The following is a 19,913-nucleotide window of genomic DNA, read 5'->3' as shown; positions in this document are numbered from 1 at the left end:
GGGTGGCGACTGTCGTCAGAGTAGTCTTATCGGAGGAAGACTGCTCCACTGCTGCCAATCGTGACTCCAACTGCTGCACATAACGCAGCAACTGCTGCTGCTCTTCAGCCATAGCCAGACCTTTGGCGCGACCGTAATGTTACGAGGGGGACCTGGGGAAGCGTGCCAAGATGGGAAATGGACTGCTTCCGCCGGTCAAGGTCCACTGTGCGGTGTAAGGGACCGCCGCTATGGTGGGTGAAGAGTGAGCGGGTTGCTGCTAGCGATCGTCTGGAATGTCACAGACGATCTATGTACACCGATCTGCCCTAACCCCTGAGGGTTGTATGGCACAGATCTCACGGCTCGGTGTACCTGTTGCACGGGGAAGCACAGAGGTGCCCACGCACGTGTGCCAGTGGAAGTCACGAGAATATGGCACGAGGGTAGCACAGAGGTGCCCACGCACGTGTGCTTTCAATAACCAGGTGAGTCCAATGGAGACTTGAGGAGCTCACCTGGGACAGGAACACGGCCTGTTGACGGGGGTACTGCCGGAGCAGCAAGGCAGGAACACGGCCTGCAAACGAGGTACTGCCGGAGCAGCAAGGGCCAAGCCCACAAGAGACAGTAATGCCTGAGCAGTGGCGTGGCAGCACGCTGCCAGACATCCAAACATAGAAGGACGGTCGCGCACCGCCATGATGGCAGGGGGAGCTTTTAAGGAGGTGCAGCTCCACCCGAGGGCGGGCGCGAGGCGGAGATGACGGACTTGACCCAATCAGGGTCCACGACGTCCCAGCCTGGCCAGTCAGGATTCACCACGTCACCAGCCTTGTCATCAAGCCGTGTGACGTCAGTGAGCGAATCAGGACCCACCACGCATTGCACATGCTCACCCTCCTGCCTCTGGGAAATAGAGGCGGGATCCTCGGTCTCACAATGTGCAGAGATAACGGGAATCTCACTGCTTCCCTGAGCAGTAAACCTCTGCACATTGCGCAGCCTCGCAGACCTTCGGGGCCGCTGAGCAGGAGAGTCTGCGGCAGGCCAGAAATGGGAGACCGCTTCACTCCTTGTAACAGGAGAACCACTAGGTGTCACCCTTCTGCTGCCTCTCTGAGAAGGTATCTCCTGCACACTACGCAGTCTGGCAGACCTTCGGCGCTGCTGAGCAAGAGTGCTCGTGGCAGGCAAGGAATGGGAGACTGCCTCAGTCCTTGCCTCAGGAGAGCCACGAGATGTAACACCTATGCTTATGTATCAAACATTATGGGGCATGTTCAAATCCCAGTCCAAAGTCTAGTAGCCAATTTTCATGATTTTATAACTAATAACAAAACTCACAAAAACTTAAAAAAATTGACACCATTTTACTCACCCTCCCCAGGTCCAGCCCTGATTTCTGCGTAAGAAAGTGTGAGGTCAAAAGCTTCCTTGTGTGCACTGTGACCTTTTTAAAACCTCTCTGGAGCCATAAATGCCAAAAGTACAGCATAGTAGGGTATGAGAAGTAGTGGTGAGGAGCCAGTGGGTGGTGGTGAGTATCAGTATATGAATTTTTTTCCAATTTTTTAACCTTTTAATGAAGTATTATGGTTCAGAAAAATAGCGGTCATGAGCCATCATTTTGCTGCATCTGTGCACAAGTAAATTAGAAAAAATCTGCACTTTGGTGAATGCAAATTTTTGTAAGATTCAAGTAGAATTCTTATCCACTCAAATTAATTTACTCTCCTCTAGTAAAAACCCATTTGATTACTGTCATGTTAAAAATCTAAGGTCTCTTAGGGGGACTTTGCACATTGCGACATCGCTACTGCGATACCGTCGGGGTCAAATCGAAAGTGATGCACATCCGGCGCCGATAACAACGTCGCAACGTGTAAAGCCTAGATGCGCTGATAAACAAAAGCGTCAAAAATCGGTGATCTGTGTAGTGTCGGTCATTTCCATAATGTAGCACCAATAGGAGATACGATGTTGTCACTCGTTCCTGCGGCAGCACACATCGCTGTGTATGAAGCCGCAGGATCGAGGAACATCTCCTACCTGCCTCCACCGGCTATGCAGAAGAAAGGAGGTGGGGGGATGTTTACGTCCCGCTAATCTCCGCCCCTCCGCTTCCATTGGCCGCCTGCTGTGTGACATCTCTGTGACGTCGCATGACCCGCCCCCTTAGGAAGGAGGCAGGTTGCCGGCCAGAGCAACGTCGCAGGGCAGGTAAGTGCGTGTGAAACATTATCGCTACGGCAGCTATCACAAGATATCGCATGTGAGACGGGGGCGGGAACTATCGTGCTCGGCATCGCTAGCCGATGCTAGCGATGTCGCAACGTGCAAAGTACCCCTAAGTGACGACCACTATTAACTGAGGGTTTAAGTATTGAGAGTTCGGTATTTCCGACCAGGGGGGATGGAAGCTTCTGAAAGGAAGATGTACAGAGAAAGACATCTTTGTTCTTTTGGGGGGAAAACTATTAATCCAGTTTTTAGGTGCCATGTTAATGCTAGAAAAATGAAAAGCATATTTTAGGAATCTCAGCGAACCGCTGAACGGGGAGCACCGTTTGGCTTTGCTAGGTGATCGCTGGTATCCCGACAAATATAGGTATGGTTCAATAAAATAATGCTAAATGTGTTGTGATTGGTATCTATGCGAATGAAAAACCGAGATTTAAAATATGATGCTAATATCTCTCACCTGTGAGGCCCAGGAGCAAAGATATGGAAAAAAACTAGAATTACAGAACTTTCTGACAATCTTGGCACAGCCCACAAGATATCGTAAAATGAGGTCACAGATGGGAGGGTGACCTGAGGGCATAAAACTCAGGAGCCCTTTTTTGGAGTTTTTCAGTACTGGAGGGCATACCTAAGTGGTGGTGCTGTTCGCTTCTTTGCCATCTTCTACTAGAGCCCCTCCCTCCATAAATTCGGACGGCACATCTATGGCATGAGTTTAGTAAGTTTCATGTTTATCCCTTTTATTTTATGTAATTGTGTAAACTGTACTTGTATTGTTCCCCTTTTGTAATATCTTGTATATACACTTTATAAACACTGCCTATTTTTGGATTAAATATATAAAATTCAAGAGTTCGTTCCTCCTGCTTTATATACGAATCCAAACCCAAAGAGCCTTTTGCTATCTGTAACGGGTGTCCGGATAACCTGTAAAGGTTCGGTGGTGGCAGCGGACTAATTGTTGTCTAGAATTATTGGGACGCCATCAGTAAGGGGTACTGAGGTATATATATCTTCCATTAGCGGGAATCGGTGATATATACAGTACAGAGCAAAGGTTTGGAGACACCTTCTCATTCAAAGAGTTTTCTTTATTTTCAGGACTCTGAAAATTGTAGATTCACATTGAAGGCATCAAAACTATGAATTAAAACATGTGGAATGAAATACTTAAAGTGTGAAACAACTGAAAATATGTCTTATATTCTAGGTTCTTCAGAGTAGCCACCTTTTGCTTTGATTACTGCTTTGCATACTCTTTGCATTCTCTTGATGAGCTTCAGTCACCGGAAATGGTTTTCCAACAGTCTTGAAGGAGTTCCCAGAGATGCTTAGCACTTGTTGGCCCCTTTTGCCTTCACTCTGCGGTCCAGCTCACCCCAAACCATCTCGATTGGGTTCAGGTCTGGTGACTGTGGAGGCCAGGTCATCTGACGTAGCATCCCATCACTCTCCTTCTTAGTCACATAGCCCTTACACAGCCTGGAGGTGTGTTTGGAGTCATTGTCCTGTTGAATAATAAATGATGGTCCAACTAAACGCAAACCGGATGGAATAGCACGCCGCTGCAAGATGCTGTGGTAGCCATGCTGGTTCTGTATGCCTTCAATTTTGAATAAATCCCCAACAGTGTCACCAGCAAAGCCCCCCCACACCATCACACCTCCTCCTCCATGCTTCACGGTGGGAACCAGGCATGTAGAGTCCATCCGTTCACCTTTTCTACAAAGACACGGTGGTTGGATCCAAAGATCTCAAATTTGGACTCATCAGACCACAGCACAGATTTCCACTGGTCTAATATCCATTCCTTGTGTTCTTTAGCCCAAACAAGTCTCTTCTGCTTGTTGCCTGTCCTTAGCAGTGGTTTCCTAGCAGCTATTTTACCATGAAGGCTGCTGCACAAAGTCTCCTCTTAACAGTTGTTCTAGAGATAAGAAGGTGTGTCCAAACTTTTGGTCTGTACTGTACATTACCCATGCTGGCAGACCTTCAATATTTGACATTAGTAGCTCAGCATTGTTATTTACTTATTGTCCAGCAGTACCAAAAGTAACCTGCTGACAAGAGGGGTGCAAGAGAGCAGTCTGTTCTTGACAAATTGGTGAACAGTGGGTGGATCTTGTGAGACCCCCACCCGGCTGTTCGTGACAATTATTTTTTTAAAATTGTTTTATTATTAGGAAGTAAAATAGTTGTTGACTATACTGAATAATAATAATGATAATAATAATAATAATAATAATACAATAATGTAGAATAATTTACATCTGATTTTACTGGAAAAAAGCATAAGTATTCAGTGCCTAAACACCAAAATGACTAACAACAAGTAAGGGGAAGAAGTAAATAAATGGCTATTTACATTTCTAAAAATGGCTATTTACTTAACTGAAGTGTAACTGAACTGTTAAGATATCCAAAATGTTATAGATATGTCAGAAGTTTTTGTTTGTTGGGGGTTTGGGTGCCAAGATCACTAAAATCCCTAAAACACGGGAACACAAGTGCCCGGCTGAGTGCAGCCCTCCGACTGTCACCGAAGAGAACCTCAGCAGAAAATTTCCGGAATCATTCTTCAGTGTCGGAAGACAATAATGCTTGGCTTAGTGCTTCTGCGCCTTCATTTTACTGATCAGTGAACCTCAACTGTAATCAAAATACGTCTCTATGAGATATTAGAAGTTTTTTAAAAGAGCAGTTACCCATAAAAATGGTTGTTGAGTTGGGACCAGGAAAAAGCACCGGTTGGGTGTGAAATGGCTGTTGTCTGTACACTATAGTATTTCATTTGTTACCCCGCTATAATTTTACCAATTTCGATTAAAGTTTTCTGAATTTTTATGAATGTGTGAGTTCAACAATTTAATTCTTCTTCTCTACAATATTCTTTAAAGAACACAGTCTCATGGCAATGTAACATGGACCTTGATCGCATCGCAATGTATGGCCTGACCAGTAGCCCTCCTCATCTGAATGTGAGAGCTGCATACAAATACATGAAGCTGACACGCTCGGGTCAGGAGAGCCGCCAGCCAGGACATGCGTTGTGATGCGCTCGTTGTCCGTGTGACTGCGCCCTAATAGTAATTATGTTAAATTAGGCAATTAACAAGATACCAATGCTCTACAATCATGGATTTCTGGCAGTGGACATAGATCTTACCTGTTGGAGAGGTCACACCCCATTGTTTCCCTATGAAATAATTAAGAACAGATTTTTGTCTGTACAGACTTAGTCATTTTTACAGACATTTGTGCAGCGTTATAAATTGTGACGGAATCGCCCTACACCAGTACAAATCAGCAAGAAAATGCTCTAAAACCTTCTAGAAAGGTGACTTTGTCCATTGAGAAAAAAGGAGAACAAGAATTACCTCCTGATGACGCTGAATCCCATTTCATTGAGTCCCATTGCATTCCTAAGTGTAAATATAAACAGGTTTTATAAAGATACACATTTAACAAATATTCCATTTACTTTAGGGGAACCTGTCAGGGGGAATTTCTACCCTAAACTAATGGTATGGTTGTAAATCTGCATTTACCCTGAGTAAATCCATACCTTTCTGATGCCTTGCTTGATTTCTCTGGATTTCCTGGACAGATTTTTAAAATATAGATATCCATATAATTAGGGTAACGCACCCCTCCACCCGATCCTGTGTGCTCCTTATTATTCACGCTTCTGAGTTACCATCAAGCTAATTTAAGTGTAGAATTTTCCTTATGCTCCTGCGCACTACCCTGCCCGGCCGATATTATCTTCTTCTATCAACATCAGAATAGCTGCCTGTGTGGTTTTATATCATTGTTAGCTGGTTCTAGCTGAGCTCAGTAATTCTGCACTCCTCCCAAGCAGAAAAGCAGAGCTGTGTTTGTTGCCTGCCGCTGACAGATCGGTGATGGGGAAACTGCAAATGCTGCTGTATTGATGCATGTGACAGAAGAAAATCCTCTGCAGTATGCATCAATAGAGCAGCATTTGCTGTTTCACATTACTGGACTAGTAGCAGGAGACAACAAACACAGCTCAACTAATTAATCCCATCCTGAAGTAGTTATCTCCTCTCAGCTTCTTGTATACAACCCGTCCTGCAGCATATATCTCCTTTCTGTCCCCTCCAAAGACAGCCTAACCTGCAGTATATCTCATTTCTTATCTAGTTGACCATATAGGTAAAATGTGAGAGTCTTCAAGCCAGTCTCAATGACAATTCAATGATTCTATAAGTATAATGAAATCCCAGAAGGTACATTTCTGTCTATTAAATGATTAAAAAATACTGTGATTATTTTTACCCAACATTTACCGCATCAGAATAAAGAAACTTTAAATTTTAGTTCAAAAGAATGGAAACACCAAAGTAGAATACATTTTTACAAGTATTTATCAATATCATTAGTTATAGATTTATACAAGAATAAGAATATTACCTCTGGGTGAACCAAAGTCCCATTTCATTCCTGTAATGGATTAGAAAATGGAAAATGTAAAAAAAAGAGAAATATGTTCTAATACAAATATCTGATAGCACATACAATGGTCTACATCACTATCATAAAGCGAGGGGCCAGAAGGTTGGGCAGATGGAAGACGATTAATACTATTTTTTCTTAAACTGAACAAACAAAAAAATATAACAAGAAAAGCAATTGTGTTGATTTACAGACAAGCTACAATAATCACAATTTATTTTACTATTACATTCTGTTTTGGAAGAAGACTTCTTTTGAAATATTTTTAAAAGGTTTCTACAACCCCACAATAACCTGTAATGAATAGGAAAACTAGAATGGAAATGCTCATAAGATTAAGAAATACAATGTAAACCAATTGAAGCACTATTATTGTTTTTTTCCTGGGGCAGCAGGAAGCTGGAGGCAACCCTGAAAGAAGCGACAGTGAAACGTGCATCGGGCACTATAAGGAAATATAATCCACACTCCAGCACTGACCCATTGCAAATATCTGAGGCTTTAATTAGGGTCCATATCATCTAAGGTTTTGATATATATAATTTAGGCAATTTAAATGTGTTACCCCTACTATTAAGCACTTTGCATATGTAATATTTGGGATGTATTTATTTAATATTTACTTATTCCCAGTTTGCTTTAGTCTTTTCCATATCAATAAATATTAATGGTCTCTTCAAATATTTTATTTTATAAAAGATTGACATTTTTCTTTCTGGTAAATATAGGGTCAATCTGCAGGGTTATATCTTTATGTAGCATGAAGAGTTATACTATCTGGCTTGTATATGTGTAGTGAAAGGAAGGTGCAGGGAAAGACAGGCGCAACAGAAAGAAATAGCATGGTATCACTCCCTTTATTGATATTGCAAAGGATTGTTGAAAATCCACTTGTGACTTTTAGGATCGCTACTTCCAATAGGTGGCGCTGTGCTAGAGTTTGTCTCCTTTACTGGAGAGACAATTTGAATATTTCCCTTTATTGAAGAAGGAACATATAAGCGCTCAGCCACATCATAAACGCCTTTTCGACTATAACAGGGAAAGTAGTTATGTATTTTATCACTCCTTGAACCTGATCAGCACATTTACAGATTGCAGACAACATGTTACAGCTTTATTCAAAAGTGTATGAGGAAGTGCATGGGCGCATTGTTGGATTGTATTTTTACAATGTGCTACATATCAGAAAATATATGGATGTATGGGATTGGGGTGAGTGATGGGGGAGGGGGATAAAAAGATTTATTTTGATGTCTTTTATTATTTTAGAACTGTGAAAACTGTCCAGATTGTGAAAGCATAAGTAATTTCCATGGCTGGCTAATACACAATAATACTAATATTATTATTAATATTGGTATTAATAAGGAAACCTTGTTTTAGGTAAAGTTTTCTTTTGAATGAAAATGATATATAAGAAATGCCGGCAGCTGCGGAGTTTATATCCCATTTCATTCCTGTTAAGATTTTATAGCACAAATGTGTGAGCTTCAAAAACTGCATCAAAGTGCGCTAAAATTGAACAAAAGATGTGCGATTACCGTCCGGGGAATGAGAATTCCAATTCATTCCTGAAATCAAAAGGAACAAATGTTTTTTTAAATACGTCCCGTCTGATAAATGCTCCGATCATTCCGTGTTTTCTGACACTTCATGAGTCTCATGCTATAGTAATGCTCTGTTCTATGTGTTTATACATATTCTGTGCATATTCTATGTTTTTATGAATATGTACACATTTATTTTATCGTTATGTCTAATTTCGATAGATTTCAAAATATTTGTAAAGGGCTTCAGTACTTTGAAAAAAAGATGTTGAGAATTGTTACCTGCTCCTGCGCTTGCGTCCCATTGGAAATCTGTTAGGGTTTGAAAAATAAAAAATTGAATTCAGTAAAATCTTTCAGTTCTAGTTTTATATATTGTACTTTTCTTTTTATAAGACGCACCAGATTATAAGACACACCCCAAATTTAGAGGGGAAAAAAAAATGAAAAAAAAAAATGGGGTCAGTTTTATAATCCAGTGGTTTCTTACTGGACGGGAGGGGGGCGTCAGTGGTGGTCCCAGGAAGCAGGGGCAGTGCTGGAGTACGGCGATACTGCGGGTAGTACAGAGGGGTCCAAGATACTCACTGCAGGCTGCGGCGCTGCTATTTCCTGGAGCTGCGGGCTCTGTTCTGTCCTGGGGCTTCAAAAAAAAAAATGGCATCTGGAGTTGGTGCTTGAGGTGACAGCACCATCTGTGCATGCGCCCACTCTGAGTGCCATTATTTGAAGTACTCAGTACCGACATCTTCAGAATAGCCCGTGCCTTGCCGCCGGCCGCACACAGCCCTGCGGCACAGAGCTTCAACGCATGCCGCAAAGAGCCTTGCAGCCCTGGCACATAGCCGTGCCAATGCATGGCCCCTACCTCCTGTGACCCCTCTCCACCATCCCCTAGTAAACTACATTTGGATTTTAAGACGCGCCCCTCATTTTCCTCCCAAATTTTGGGAGGAAAAGTGCGTCTTATAATCCAAAAAATACAGTAATTCACTTAACCCCTTCACGACCATTGACATATAGGTAAGTCATTGGTCATGTTCCTCCTTTTGATGTGGGCTCATGCATTGCCATGCGATCGTTGTCCGTGTTATGCGGCCGTGTGACTGCGTCCTAATAGTAATTATGTTAAATTAGGCAATTAACATGCTACAGTATCAATGCTCTACAATCGGATTTCTGGCAGTGGACATAGATCTTACCTGTTGGAGAGGTCTCATCCCATTTTTTCCCTATGACATAATTAAGAACAACAGATTGTTGTTTATACAGATTTAGTCATTTTTACAGACATTTGTACAGTGTTATAAATTGTGACAGCAACGCCCTACACCAGAACAAATCAGCAAGAAAATGCTCTAAAACCTTCTAGAAAGGTCAAAAATTACCTCCTGATGACGCTGAACCCCATTTCATTGAGTCCCATTGCGTTCCTAAGTGTAAAGATAAACAGGTTTTATAAGGATACACATTTAACAAATATTCCATTTACTTTAGGGGAACCTGTCAGGGGGAATTTCTACCCTAAACTGATGGTATGGTTGTAAATCTGCATTTACCCTGAGTAAATCCATACCTTTCTTATGGGAAAGAAGGTGATGCAGCTCAGCTGCGGCCAGGTCCGGCATGCAAGGAGAACACTCTGGTAGTGCAGGGATCCAATAGAAGAAAAATAACCCAGCTTCCGGAATAATACTAAATCTTGTGCAAGCTTTATTTTAAAGGATGTAAAAAATATTTGTCATTACAAGGGACAAAATAGGGAGCCCGTGTGCGGCTACGTGTTTTGAACGCTACCTGCGTTCTTTGTCAAATCTGTCAGGCTTCATAAATAACACAGGTAGCGTTCGAAACGCGAAGCTGCACATGGGCTCCCTATTTTGTCCCTTGTAATGACAAATATTTTTTACGTCCTTTAAAATAAAGCTTGCACAAGATTTAATATTATTCCGGAAGCTGGGTTATTTTTCTTCTATTGCATACCTTTCTTATGCCTTGCTTGATTTCTCTGGATTTCCTGGACAGATTTTTTTAATATAGACAGCTATTTAATTAGGGTAACGCACCCCTCCACCCGATCCTGTGTGCGCCTTATAATCCCGGCTTCTGAGTTATCATGAAGTTAATTTAAACATAGAATTTACCTAATGCCTCTGTGCACTCTCTGCTCCTGCGCACTCTCTGCTCCTGCGCACTACCCTGCCCGGCCGATTTCATCTTCTATTAACATCAGAATAGCTGTCTGTGATGTCAATCTGCAAATGCTGCTGTGTGGATGCATGTGACAGAAGAAAATCCTCTGTAGTGTGCATCAATAGAGCGGCATTTGCAGTTTCACATTACTGGACTATCAGCAGGAGACAACATTAATTCATCCCATCCTGCAGTATTTATCTCCTTTTAGCTTCCGGTATACGACCCATCCTGCAGCATATATCTCCTTTCTGTCCCCTCTATATACAGCCCAACCTGCAGTACATCTCTCTATTCTTATCTAGTTGCCCGTATAGTTGAAATGTCAGAGTTCTCAAACCTGTCTAAATGACAATTCAATGATTCTATAAGTTTGGCTAAATCCAAGATGGTACATTTCTATTTATTAATAATTAAAAAATACTTGATTTTTTTTACTCAATGCTAAATTGCAAGGAATACCTGTATCTCCAGATTAAAGAAACTTAAACAATAGTTCAAAAGAATATAAGCTCCAAAGTAGATACTTTTATAAGTATTTAACAATATTATCAGTTATAGATTTATAAAAGAACAGGAATACTACCTTCAGGAGAAGCAAGGTCCCATTTCATTTCTGTTATGGATTGGAAAATGGGAAATGTAAAATAAGATATTTCAGTGACAATATCTGACAGCACTTGCAATGCAATAGTCTACATCACTATCATAAAAGGAGGTGCCAGAAGGTTGCACAGATGGTAGACCATAAATATTGTCTTTCTTAAAAAGAAAAGCAGTTGTGTTGATTTACAGACAAACTACAATATTCACAATTTATTTTACTTATTAAATTCTGTTTTAGAAGAAGACTTCTTTTGAAAAAATGAAACTAGAATGGAAATGCTCATACGTTTAGCTGGTTCTAGCTGAGCTCAGTAATTCTGCACTCCTCCCAAGCAGCAAAGCAGAGCTGTGTTTGTTGCCTGCCGCTGACAGATCAGTGATGGGGAAACTGCAAATGCCGCTGTATTGATGCATATGACAGAAGAAAACCCTCTGCAGTATGCATCAATAGAGCGCCATTTGCAGTTCACACCACTGGACTAGCAGCAGGAGACAACAAACAGAGCTCAACTAATTAATCCCATCCTGAAGTATTTATCTCCCCTCAGCTTCTTGTATACAACCCATCCTGCAGCATATATCTCCTTTCTGTCCCCTCCAAAGACAGCCGGACCTGCAGTTTATCTCATTTCTTATCTCGTTGCCCATATAGTTAAAATGTGAGAATCTTCAAACCAGTCTAAGGCTACATGCGCATGCTGCGTTTTTTGCCGCATTTTTGCCGCGTTTTTTGGTGCAGTTTTGTTGTCAGACATCTGACTTCCCAGCAAAGTCTATGAGAAGTCAGATTTGCTGCGCACATTGCAGTTTATTTGTCATCGTTTGTTTTGTCAAAAGTTTGAGACAAAAAAGATGCAGCATGTTCATTCTTTCTTGCGTTTTTGTCAACATTTGTCACCCATTGAAATCAATAAGGGCATCAAAAACGCAAGGAAAAATGCAGGCTATCAAATTGGTGCGTTTGGCATTCATTTTGCATGCGTTTAACCTGCGGTTTTGTCACCAAAACGCAGCTCACCAACTAAGTTCCAGAATTACAAAATCAATGCTGGAGTGATTTTGACATGCCGGTGTCCGTGTGTCGTGTCAATGTGTCAGTGCCCGTGTCAGTGTCAGTGTCGCGCCCGTGTCAGTGTCAGTGCCCGTGCCAGTGTCGGTGCCCGTGCCAGTGTCGGTGCCCGTGCCAGTGTCGGTGCCCGCGCCAGTGTCGGTGCTGTGTCAGTGATGGTGTGGTGCCCATGCCCGTGTCCATGAGTGTCGGTGCCGTGTTAGTGTCTGTGTCGTGTCAGTGTCGGTTCCAGTGTCTCTGTCTCTCTTGCGCTCTCTCTCATTCTCCCCAATCACTACATACTCACCGATCACCGGCTGTCACGCTGCTCCTCCGCCTCTCATCTTCTTCCCAACCAGCTCATTAGCCTCATACATATTGACTCCTCCCCCGTCTGTGATTGGTTGCAGTCAGATGAGCCCCCATGCTGAGTGACAGCTATCTGACTGCAACCAATCACATCCGCCGGTGGGCATGTCTAAATTGTACTGCACTGAAGAGAGTCGCTCTATCAGTGGTGGAGGACTCGAGCCTTGACAGCAAACATCTGAGTCATGGCACCGCTGATCGCACGGCTCATTTCAGTCACTCTGGTGGTTTGCTGTAACAGCTGGAGGACTCCAGCTGTGGAGCCTGTCGCTCCACAGCTGGAATCCACCAGCTGTCACAGCAAACTACCCGAGTGACTGAAGTGAGCAGCGCAATCGGCGGTGCCATCTATGGGGTGTTTGCTGTGACAGCTCGAGTCCTCCACCCGTGAGCGCACATCAGGCCGCGTCTGAAGTGAGCCGCAGCTGGAGGACTCACGTGAGTGAAGGCATCACCGATCGCGCGGCTCACTTCAGTAGCGGCCTGAACCGCAGTGAACCCGGCCATGACGTCATTGCTGCAACACCCGGCTTACTTCGGGACCCGTAGCTGTGACGTCAGGGGTTCACCCCAGTTCATTCTGGTCGCTGCGGCTCTGTCCACAGTCACAGCTGGCAGCCATACTGTATGACCGCTGGCTGTGACAAGACAGGTATGTAGTAGAGCTGGAAGCATCGTGTGACCTCGTGTGGATTACTTCGGACCTGTAGGGGTGTTTTGGGGGTTAATAAACTGGTGAAAGAGAGTGGCTTTTTATTTTATTTCAAATAAAGGATTTTTTTGGCTGTTTGTGGTTATTTACTTTCACTTACAGATTAGTGATGTGGGGTGTCTCATAGACGCATGACATCACTAACCTAGGGCTTAGTGGCAGCTATGGGCTGCTGCCATTAACTCCTTATTACCCTGATTGCCACCGCACCAGGACAACAGGAAGAGCTGGGTCCAGCGCCAGAATTGGCGCATCTTATGGATGCGCCACTTCTGGGGCGGCTGTGGGCTGCTATTGTTAGGTTGGAAAGGGCCAAATAATGATGTCCCTTCCAACCCTAATAATAACAGCCTCAAGTTGTCTGCTGCACCTTGGCTGGCATTAGAAAAATGAGGGGATCCCACGTCATTTTTTTTTTAACAAATCAAATAATTAAAAATAGTGTGGGATCCCCTCTATTTTTCATAACCAGCCAAGGTACAGCAGAGAGCTGAGGGCTGCCCCAAAAAAATTTAAAAAAGCTAACCAAGCTGGCTATCCCTCTATCAAGTTATTCTATTATTTCTTTCTATGTATTCTGTTATTTCTTATTATGTAATCTATATGTTATCTATCTATCTATCTATCTATCTATCTATTATCTATCCATCTAGCTATTCTTTCTATTTTTTCTATCTATCATCTATTCTAGCTATCTATCCATTATCCTTTCCTATCATATTTTGTTTCTCCTTTTAAAAAATGCACCAAAAACGCACCTACATTACAAGTGTTTTTTGGGACATTTCCGGGCTCTCTCTGACAAGGTGCAGTTTTGGTTGCAGTTTTGGTTGCAGTTTGTGAGCAGAAAAAACTGCAGCGTGCGCATGTAGCCTAAATGACAATTCAATGATTCTATAAGTATAAATCCCAGAAGCTACATTTCTGTCTACTAAACGATTAAAAAATACTGTGATTCTTTTTACCCAACATTTACAGAATCAGAAAAGTAAAGAAACTTTAAATTATAGTTCAAAAGAATGGAAGTGCCAAAGTAGAATACATATTTACAAGTATTTATCAATATCATTAGTTACAGATTTATACAAGAATAAGAATACTACCTTCGGGTGAACCAAAGTCCCATTTCATTCCTGTAATGGATTGGAAAACCGCAAATGTAAAAAAAAAAATGAAATAAGTTCTAATAAAAATATCTGATAGCACATACAATGGTCTACATCACTATTATAAAGCGAGGGGCCAGAAGGTTGGGCAGATGGAAGACGATAAATACTATTTTTCCTTAAACTGAACAAACAAAAATTATAAGAAGAAAAGCAATTCTAATGATTTACAGGCAAACTACAATAATCACAATGTTACGCTGTACGAAGGGCTAGTAAGACGTAGTACAGCGTATTCCCCACTAGGTGGCAGCAGAGTAGTGAAGGAGAGTCAAAGTTACACTGTAACAGAAAGGAGGCTGAAGTACAGCAGAGTAACTCAAGCAGGCAGATAACAGGTGAACCACCAGGGGGCAATAGAGTAGTCAAACAGTCAGGTTCTAGCTGGGAAGCCAAGTCAGTGCAGAGGGGGGATCAAAATCAAGTCAGAAAATACAACCGAGTCAGAAGCCGGGAGATCAGGAATGCAGAGGGAAACACAAACAACAGACAGGAGCGGGAAGTCAGGGACTGGGACAATGGAAACAATCGGGATAATTGCTATTTTTAGACTGGAAGGCCCAATAACCAGGGGTCCTCCCCAGCCAGAGAATTCCAGCCCCCAGCTGTCTGCTTTATCGTGACTGCATATGAAAATTGGGAGGGACCACACACTGATTTTTAAATTATATATTTAAATAATTGTTTTTAAAAGCCACATGTGGTCCCTTATATTTTGATACACATCCAAGAGAAGCGAACTGCTGGGGGCTGCAGCCATATACTTTATCTGTGCTGGATATCATAATATGGGTGGACCCTACACCAATATATTTATTTTTATATTATAGACATGCACACAGAGTCTGTAATTGAAAGCAGTCAGACTCGCTGTCACACAGGGTGGGGTCGAGTCTGTCTGAAACGAATCACAGATGTGGGGACTGCCAGTGGGTTTGGGAAGCAGCGCAAATGTATGAAGAAAAATGAACAGTTGCGGAAGAAGAGTTACAGCCACACAGGAGACCGGTAAGTATAACGTGCTTGCTCTCATCCCCCTATCCCTTCTACCACCACTTTAAAGCGCTGGATTCTGATCCCCATAGACTTATATGGGACCGCCATCTGGGTAGATATCCAGGATCAATTCTGGGCCAGAATCGGGCTTTTTTTTTTACACCCAGTTGGAGCCACCAATCCCGGGTATCTGCAGATTCGCCCATCACTAGATAGGAGTCATTTGCTGAAAACATTGTTTTTCAATGAAAGAAAGCAAATAAAAAAAATCTACCTGTCGGTGATGATCGTCCTTCCCATTTCATACCTGAATTACAAACAGGTGATTCATTTCTGTAGTTAAATTCTGTAACAAGTCTTATCTCCGTAAAGGATATTTATTATCTTATATAAAGGTCTGCATAAATACACTATTGAGTTATCCTGAGTCATGTAAAAAATTCCACACATTTCCTAAATGCAAACAACTGAGATCTGTTATTTGTTGATGCTTTATATATTCATATGTAATAAATCATTACTTAAAACACTTGGAGAAGCGGAAATGTTAAAAAGAATTTGTCACCAGGTTTTTGCCACTTAACCTGAGAATTGCATAGTGTAGAGACAGACACTGGGCCGCTTTTTGTTGTGCCGATAAAATCAGTTTTATCAGAAGGAGATTTTCACTAGAGGAACAGTAAACCTCAAGATTCACGAGTGCTGTATAATCCCGCCCCAACCACCGATTGGCAGCTTCCTGCCTATGCACAGTGCAGAAAACTGTCAAGGGTGTGGTAGAATATCTACAGAGCTCAACATCCAGAAACCTGGTAGATCTGCAACAGATAAAGCACTGATTTTATATAAATAGCAGCAAGCAGCATAGTAAGTGACACATGGCTGGAATAAGGGTCTCTACCCCTACATTTTACTGCTCTCATATGTGGCAACAAAAACCTGGTGCCTTATTCCCTCTAGGATAGAGCTTAGAATTGTGTGTCACATTAAAGCCCAGACCTTTAGCTATCAGATTAGCTGCCTTTGTAGGTGCAACATTTATATACACTTATTTCTACTTGGGGAGAAACATTACGAGTTCTATTTTGTAGTTTATGTGTAAGGAAGGGAAGGTACAGGACAACACGCAGGGGCAGCATAAAGAAAACTCATATTGTCACTGCCTTTACCCACCAGGAGAAGGATTATTCAGCCAAATGTTACAATTTTTAGTGCAAAAATGCACAAGGAGCCCATGTCTGCAATTTACTGGGTTACCTTTTGTACAATGTGCAACAGACCAGAAAAAATATGGATGTGTGTGTGCTGGGTATAATGCGATTGGTTTTATAATTCAGGTTTTGTATATCAACTGCTAACAATTGTTCTGTAATGAAAGGGTTAATCAGTTTCCAAAACTGTCTGATACATAATTTATAATTTATAATTCTGTCCTTAACCTTGTTTTTTAAATTGAATTATAATATAATGTAAACAGTAAATACCAGCAGCTGCGGAGCTCACGTCCCAATTCATTCCTGTTAGGATTATATAATACAAATGTGAGAATTTAGAAAACTGCATCAAATGCTTCACAGGTCTCTAAAAGACGAGATATATTACCATCCGGGGAATTCAGATTCCAGTCCAGCCCTACAAATAAAGCAACAAATGCTTTAAAAAAGTTTTGTGTTGATAAATACTCCGATTATTACATGTTGCTTTACACTTCATGAGTCTCGTGCTATAGTAATACCCTGTTCTATGTGTTTATGTATTTTACAAATTACTTCATAAAAGGTGTTAGTTGTACTGTTCTTCTTTTCCAGTTTGTAGTGCTTAAATCGTCCTTAAATATTCCAGATGCTCGTGTGCTCAGTACTCGTAACTAGTGATGAGCGGGCACTACCATGCTCAGGTCCTCAGTACTGGTAACTAGTGATGAGCGGGCACTACCATGCTCAGGTGCTCAGTACTCGTAACTAGTGGTGAGCAGGCACTACCATGCTCAGGTGCTCAGTACTGGTAACTAGTGATGAGCGGGCACTACCATGCTCGGGTGCTCAGTACTGGTAACTAGTGGTGAGCAGGCACTACCATGCTCAGGTGCTCAGTACTGGTAACTAGTGATGAGCGGGCACTACCATGCTCAGGTGCTCAGTACTGGTAACTAGTGATGAGCGGGCACTACCATGCTCAGGTGCTCAGTACTGGTAACTAGTGATGAGCGGGAACTACCATGCTCAGGTGCTCAGTACTCGTAACTAGTGGTGAGCGGGCACTACCATGCTCAGGTGCTCAGTACTCGTAACTAGTGGTGAGCGGGCACTACCATGCTCGGGTGCTCTGTACTGGTAATTAGTGGTGAGCGGGCACTACCATGCTCAGGTGCTCAGTACTCGTAACTAGTGGTGAGCGGGCACTACCATGCTCAGGTGCTCAGTACTCGTAACTAGTGATGAGCGGGCACTACCATGCTCAGGTGATCTGTACTGGTAATTAGTGGTGAGCGGGCACTACCATGCTCAGGTGCTCAGTACTTGTAACTAGTGATGAGCGGGCACTACCATGCTCAGGTGATCTGTACTGGTAACTAGTGATGAGCGGACACTACTATGCTCAGGTGATCAGTACTGGTAACTAGTGATGAGCGGTCACTACCATGCTCGGGTGCTCTGTACTGGTAACTAGTGATGAGCGGTCACTACCATGCTCGGGTGCTCTGTACTGGTAACTAGTGATGAGCGGGCACTACCATGCTCGGGTGCTCAGTACTGGTAACTAGTGATGAGCGGGCACTACCATGCTCGGGTGCTCAGTACTGGTAACTAGTGATGAGCGGGCACTACCATGCTCGGGTGCTCAGTACTGGTAACTAGTGATGAGCGGGCACTACCATGCTCGGGTGCTCAGTACTGGTAACTAGTGATGAGCGGACACTACCATGCTCAGGTGCTCAGTACTGGTAACTAGTGGTGAGCGGGCACTACCATGCTCGGGTGCTCAGTACTGGTAACTAGTGATGAGCGGGCACTACCATGCTCGGGTGCTCAGTACTGGTAACTAGTGATGAGCGGGCACTACCATGCTCGGGTGCTCTGTACTGGTAACTAGTGATAAGCGGGCACTACCATGCTCGGGTGCTCAGTACTGGTAACTAGTGGTGAGCGGGCACTACCGTGCTCGGGTGCTCAGTACTGGTAACTAGTGGTGAGCGGGCACTACCATGCTCGGGTGCTCAGTACTGGTAACTAGTGATGAGCGGGCACTACCATGCTCGGGTGCTCAGTACTGGTAACTAGTGATGAGCGGGCACTACCAGGCTCGGGTGCTCTGTACTGGTAACTAGTGATAAGCGGGCACTACCATACTCGGGTGCTCGGTACTCGTAACTAATGATGAGTGGGCACTACCATGCTCGGGTGCTCTGTACTGGTAACTAGTGATGAGCGGGCACAACCATGCTCAGATGCTCAGTACTGGTAACTAGTGATGAGCGGGCACTACCATGCTCGGGTGCTCAGTACTGGTAACTAGTGATGAGCGGGCACTACCATGCTCGGGTGCTCAGTACTGGTAACTAGTGATGAGTGGGCACTACCATGCTCGGGTGCTCTGTACTGGTAACTAGTGATGAGCGGGCATTACCATGCTCAGGTGCTCAGTACTGGTAACTAGTGATGAGTGGGCACTACCATGCTCGGGTGCTCAGTACTGGTAACTAGTGATGAGCGGGCACTACCATGCTCAGGTGCTCAGTACTCGTAACTAGTGATGAGCGGGCACTACCATGCTCAGGTGCTCAGTACTCGTAACTAGTGGTGAGCGGGCACTACCATGCTCAGGTGCTCAGTACTCGTAACTAGTGATGAGCGGGCACTACCATGCTCAGGTGATCTGTACTGGTAATTAGTGGTGAGCGGGCACTACCATGCTCAGGTGCTCAGTACTTGTAACTAGTGATGAGCGGGCACTACCATGCTCAGGTGATCTGTACTGGTAACTAGTGATGAGCGGACACTACTATGCTCAGGTGATCAGTACTGGTAACTAGTGATGAGCGGTCACTACCATGCTCGGGTGCTCTGTACTGGTAACTAGTGATGAGCGGTCACTACCATGCTCGGGTGATCTGTACTGGTAATTAGTGGTGAGCGGGCACTACCATGCTCAGGTGCTCAGTACTTGTAACTAGTGATGAGCGGGCACTACCATGCTCAGGTGATCTGTACTGGTAACTAGTGATGAGCGGACACTACTATGCTCAGGTGATCAGTACTGGTAACTAGTGATGAGCGGTCACTACCATGCTCGGGTGCTCTGTACTGGTAACTAGTGATGAGCGGTCACTACCATGCTCGGGTGCTCTGTACTGGTAACTAGTGATGAGCGGGCACTACCATGCTCGGGTGCTCAGTACTGGTAACTAGTGATGAGCGGGCACTACCATGCTCGGGTGCTCAGTACTGGTAACTAGTGATGAGCGGGCACTACCATGCTCGGGTGCTCAGTACTGGTAACTAGTGATGAGCGGACACTACCATGCTCAGGTGCTCAGTACTGGTAACTAGTGGAGAGCGGGCACTACC

General features: G+C 43.5%; 1 protein-coding gene across 1 annotated transcript in view; it reads right to left on the bottom strand.

Annotated features, from left to right (window-relative positions):
- Positions 1 to 19,913, bottom strand: part of LOC142250099 (uncharacterized) — a 154,035-nt gene that overhangs the window by 9,883 nt on the left and 124,239 nt on the right. The window contains exons 72-83 of the mRNA XM_075322164.1: positions 16,948 to 16,977; positions 16,830 to 16,862; positions 15,620 to 15,652; positions 14,287 to 14,316; positions 11,035 to 11,064; positions 9,644 to 9,688; positions 9,458 to 9,487; positions 8,538 to 8,567; positions 8,250 to 8,279; positions 6,664 to 6,693; positions 5,604 to 5,648; positions 5,393 to 5,422 (exon numbers count right to left, since the gene is read on the bottom strand). Coding sequence (XP_075178279.1) covers positions 5,393 to 5,422; positions 5,604 to 5,648; positions 6,664 to 6,693; positions 8,250 to 8,279; positions 8,538 to 8,567; positions 9,458 to 9,487; positions 9,644 to 9,688; positions 11,035 to 11,064; positions 14,287 to 14,316; positions 15,620 to 15,652; positions 16,830 to 16,862; positions 16,948 to 16,977 — 396 coding nt within the window. The remainder of the gene's footprint in view (positions 1 to 5,392; positions 5,423 to 5,603; positions 5,649 to 6,663; positions 6,694 to 8,249; positions 8,280 to 8,537; positions 8,568 to 9,457; positions 9,488 to 9,643; positions 9,689 to 11,034; positions 11,065 to 14,286; positions 14,317 to 15,619; positions 15,653 to 16,829; positions 16,863 to 16,947; positions 16,978 to 19,913) is intronic.

The sequence above is a fragment of the Anomaloglossus baeobatrachus genome, chromosome 8 (assembly GCF_048569485.1).
Source record: "Anomaloglossus baeobatrachus isolate aAnoBae1 chromosome 8, aAnoBae1.hap1, whole genome shotgun sequence".
Lineage (NCBI taxonomy): Eukaryota > Metazoa > Chordata > Amphibia > Anura > Aromobatidae > Anomaloglossus > Anomaloglossus baeobatrachus.
Note: the sequence above shows the minus strand (reverse complement) of the source record. Positions and strands in the feature narration are given on the sequence as shown.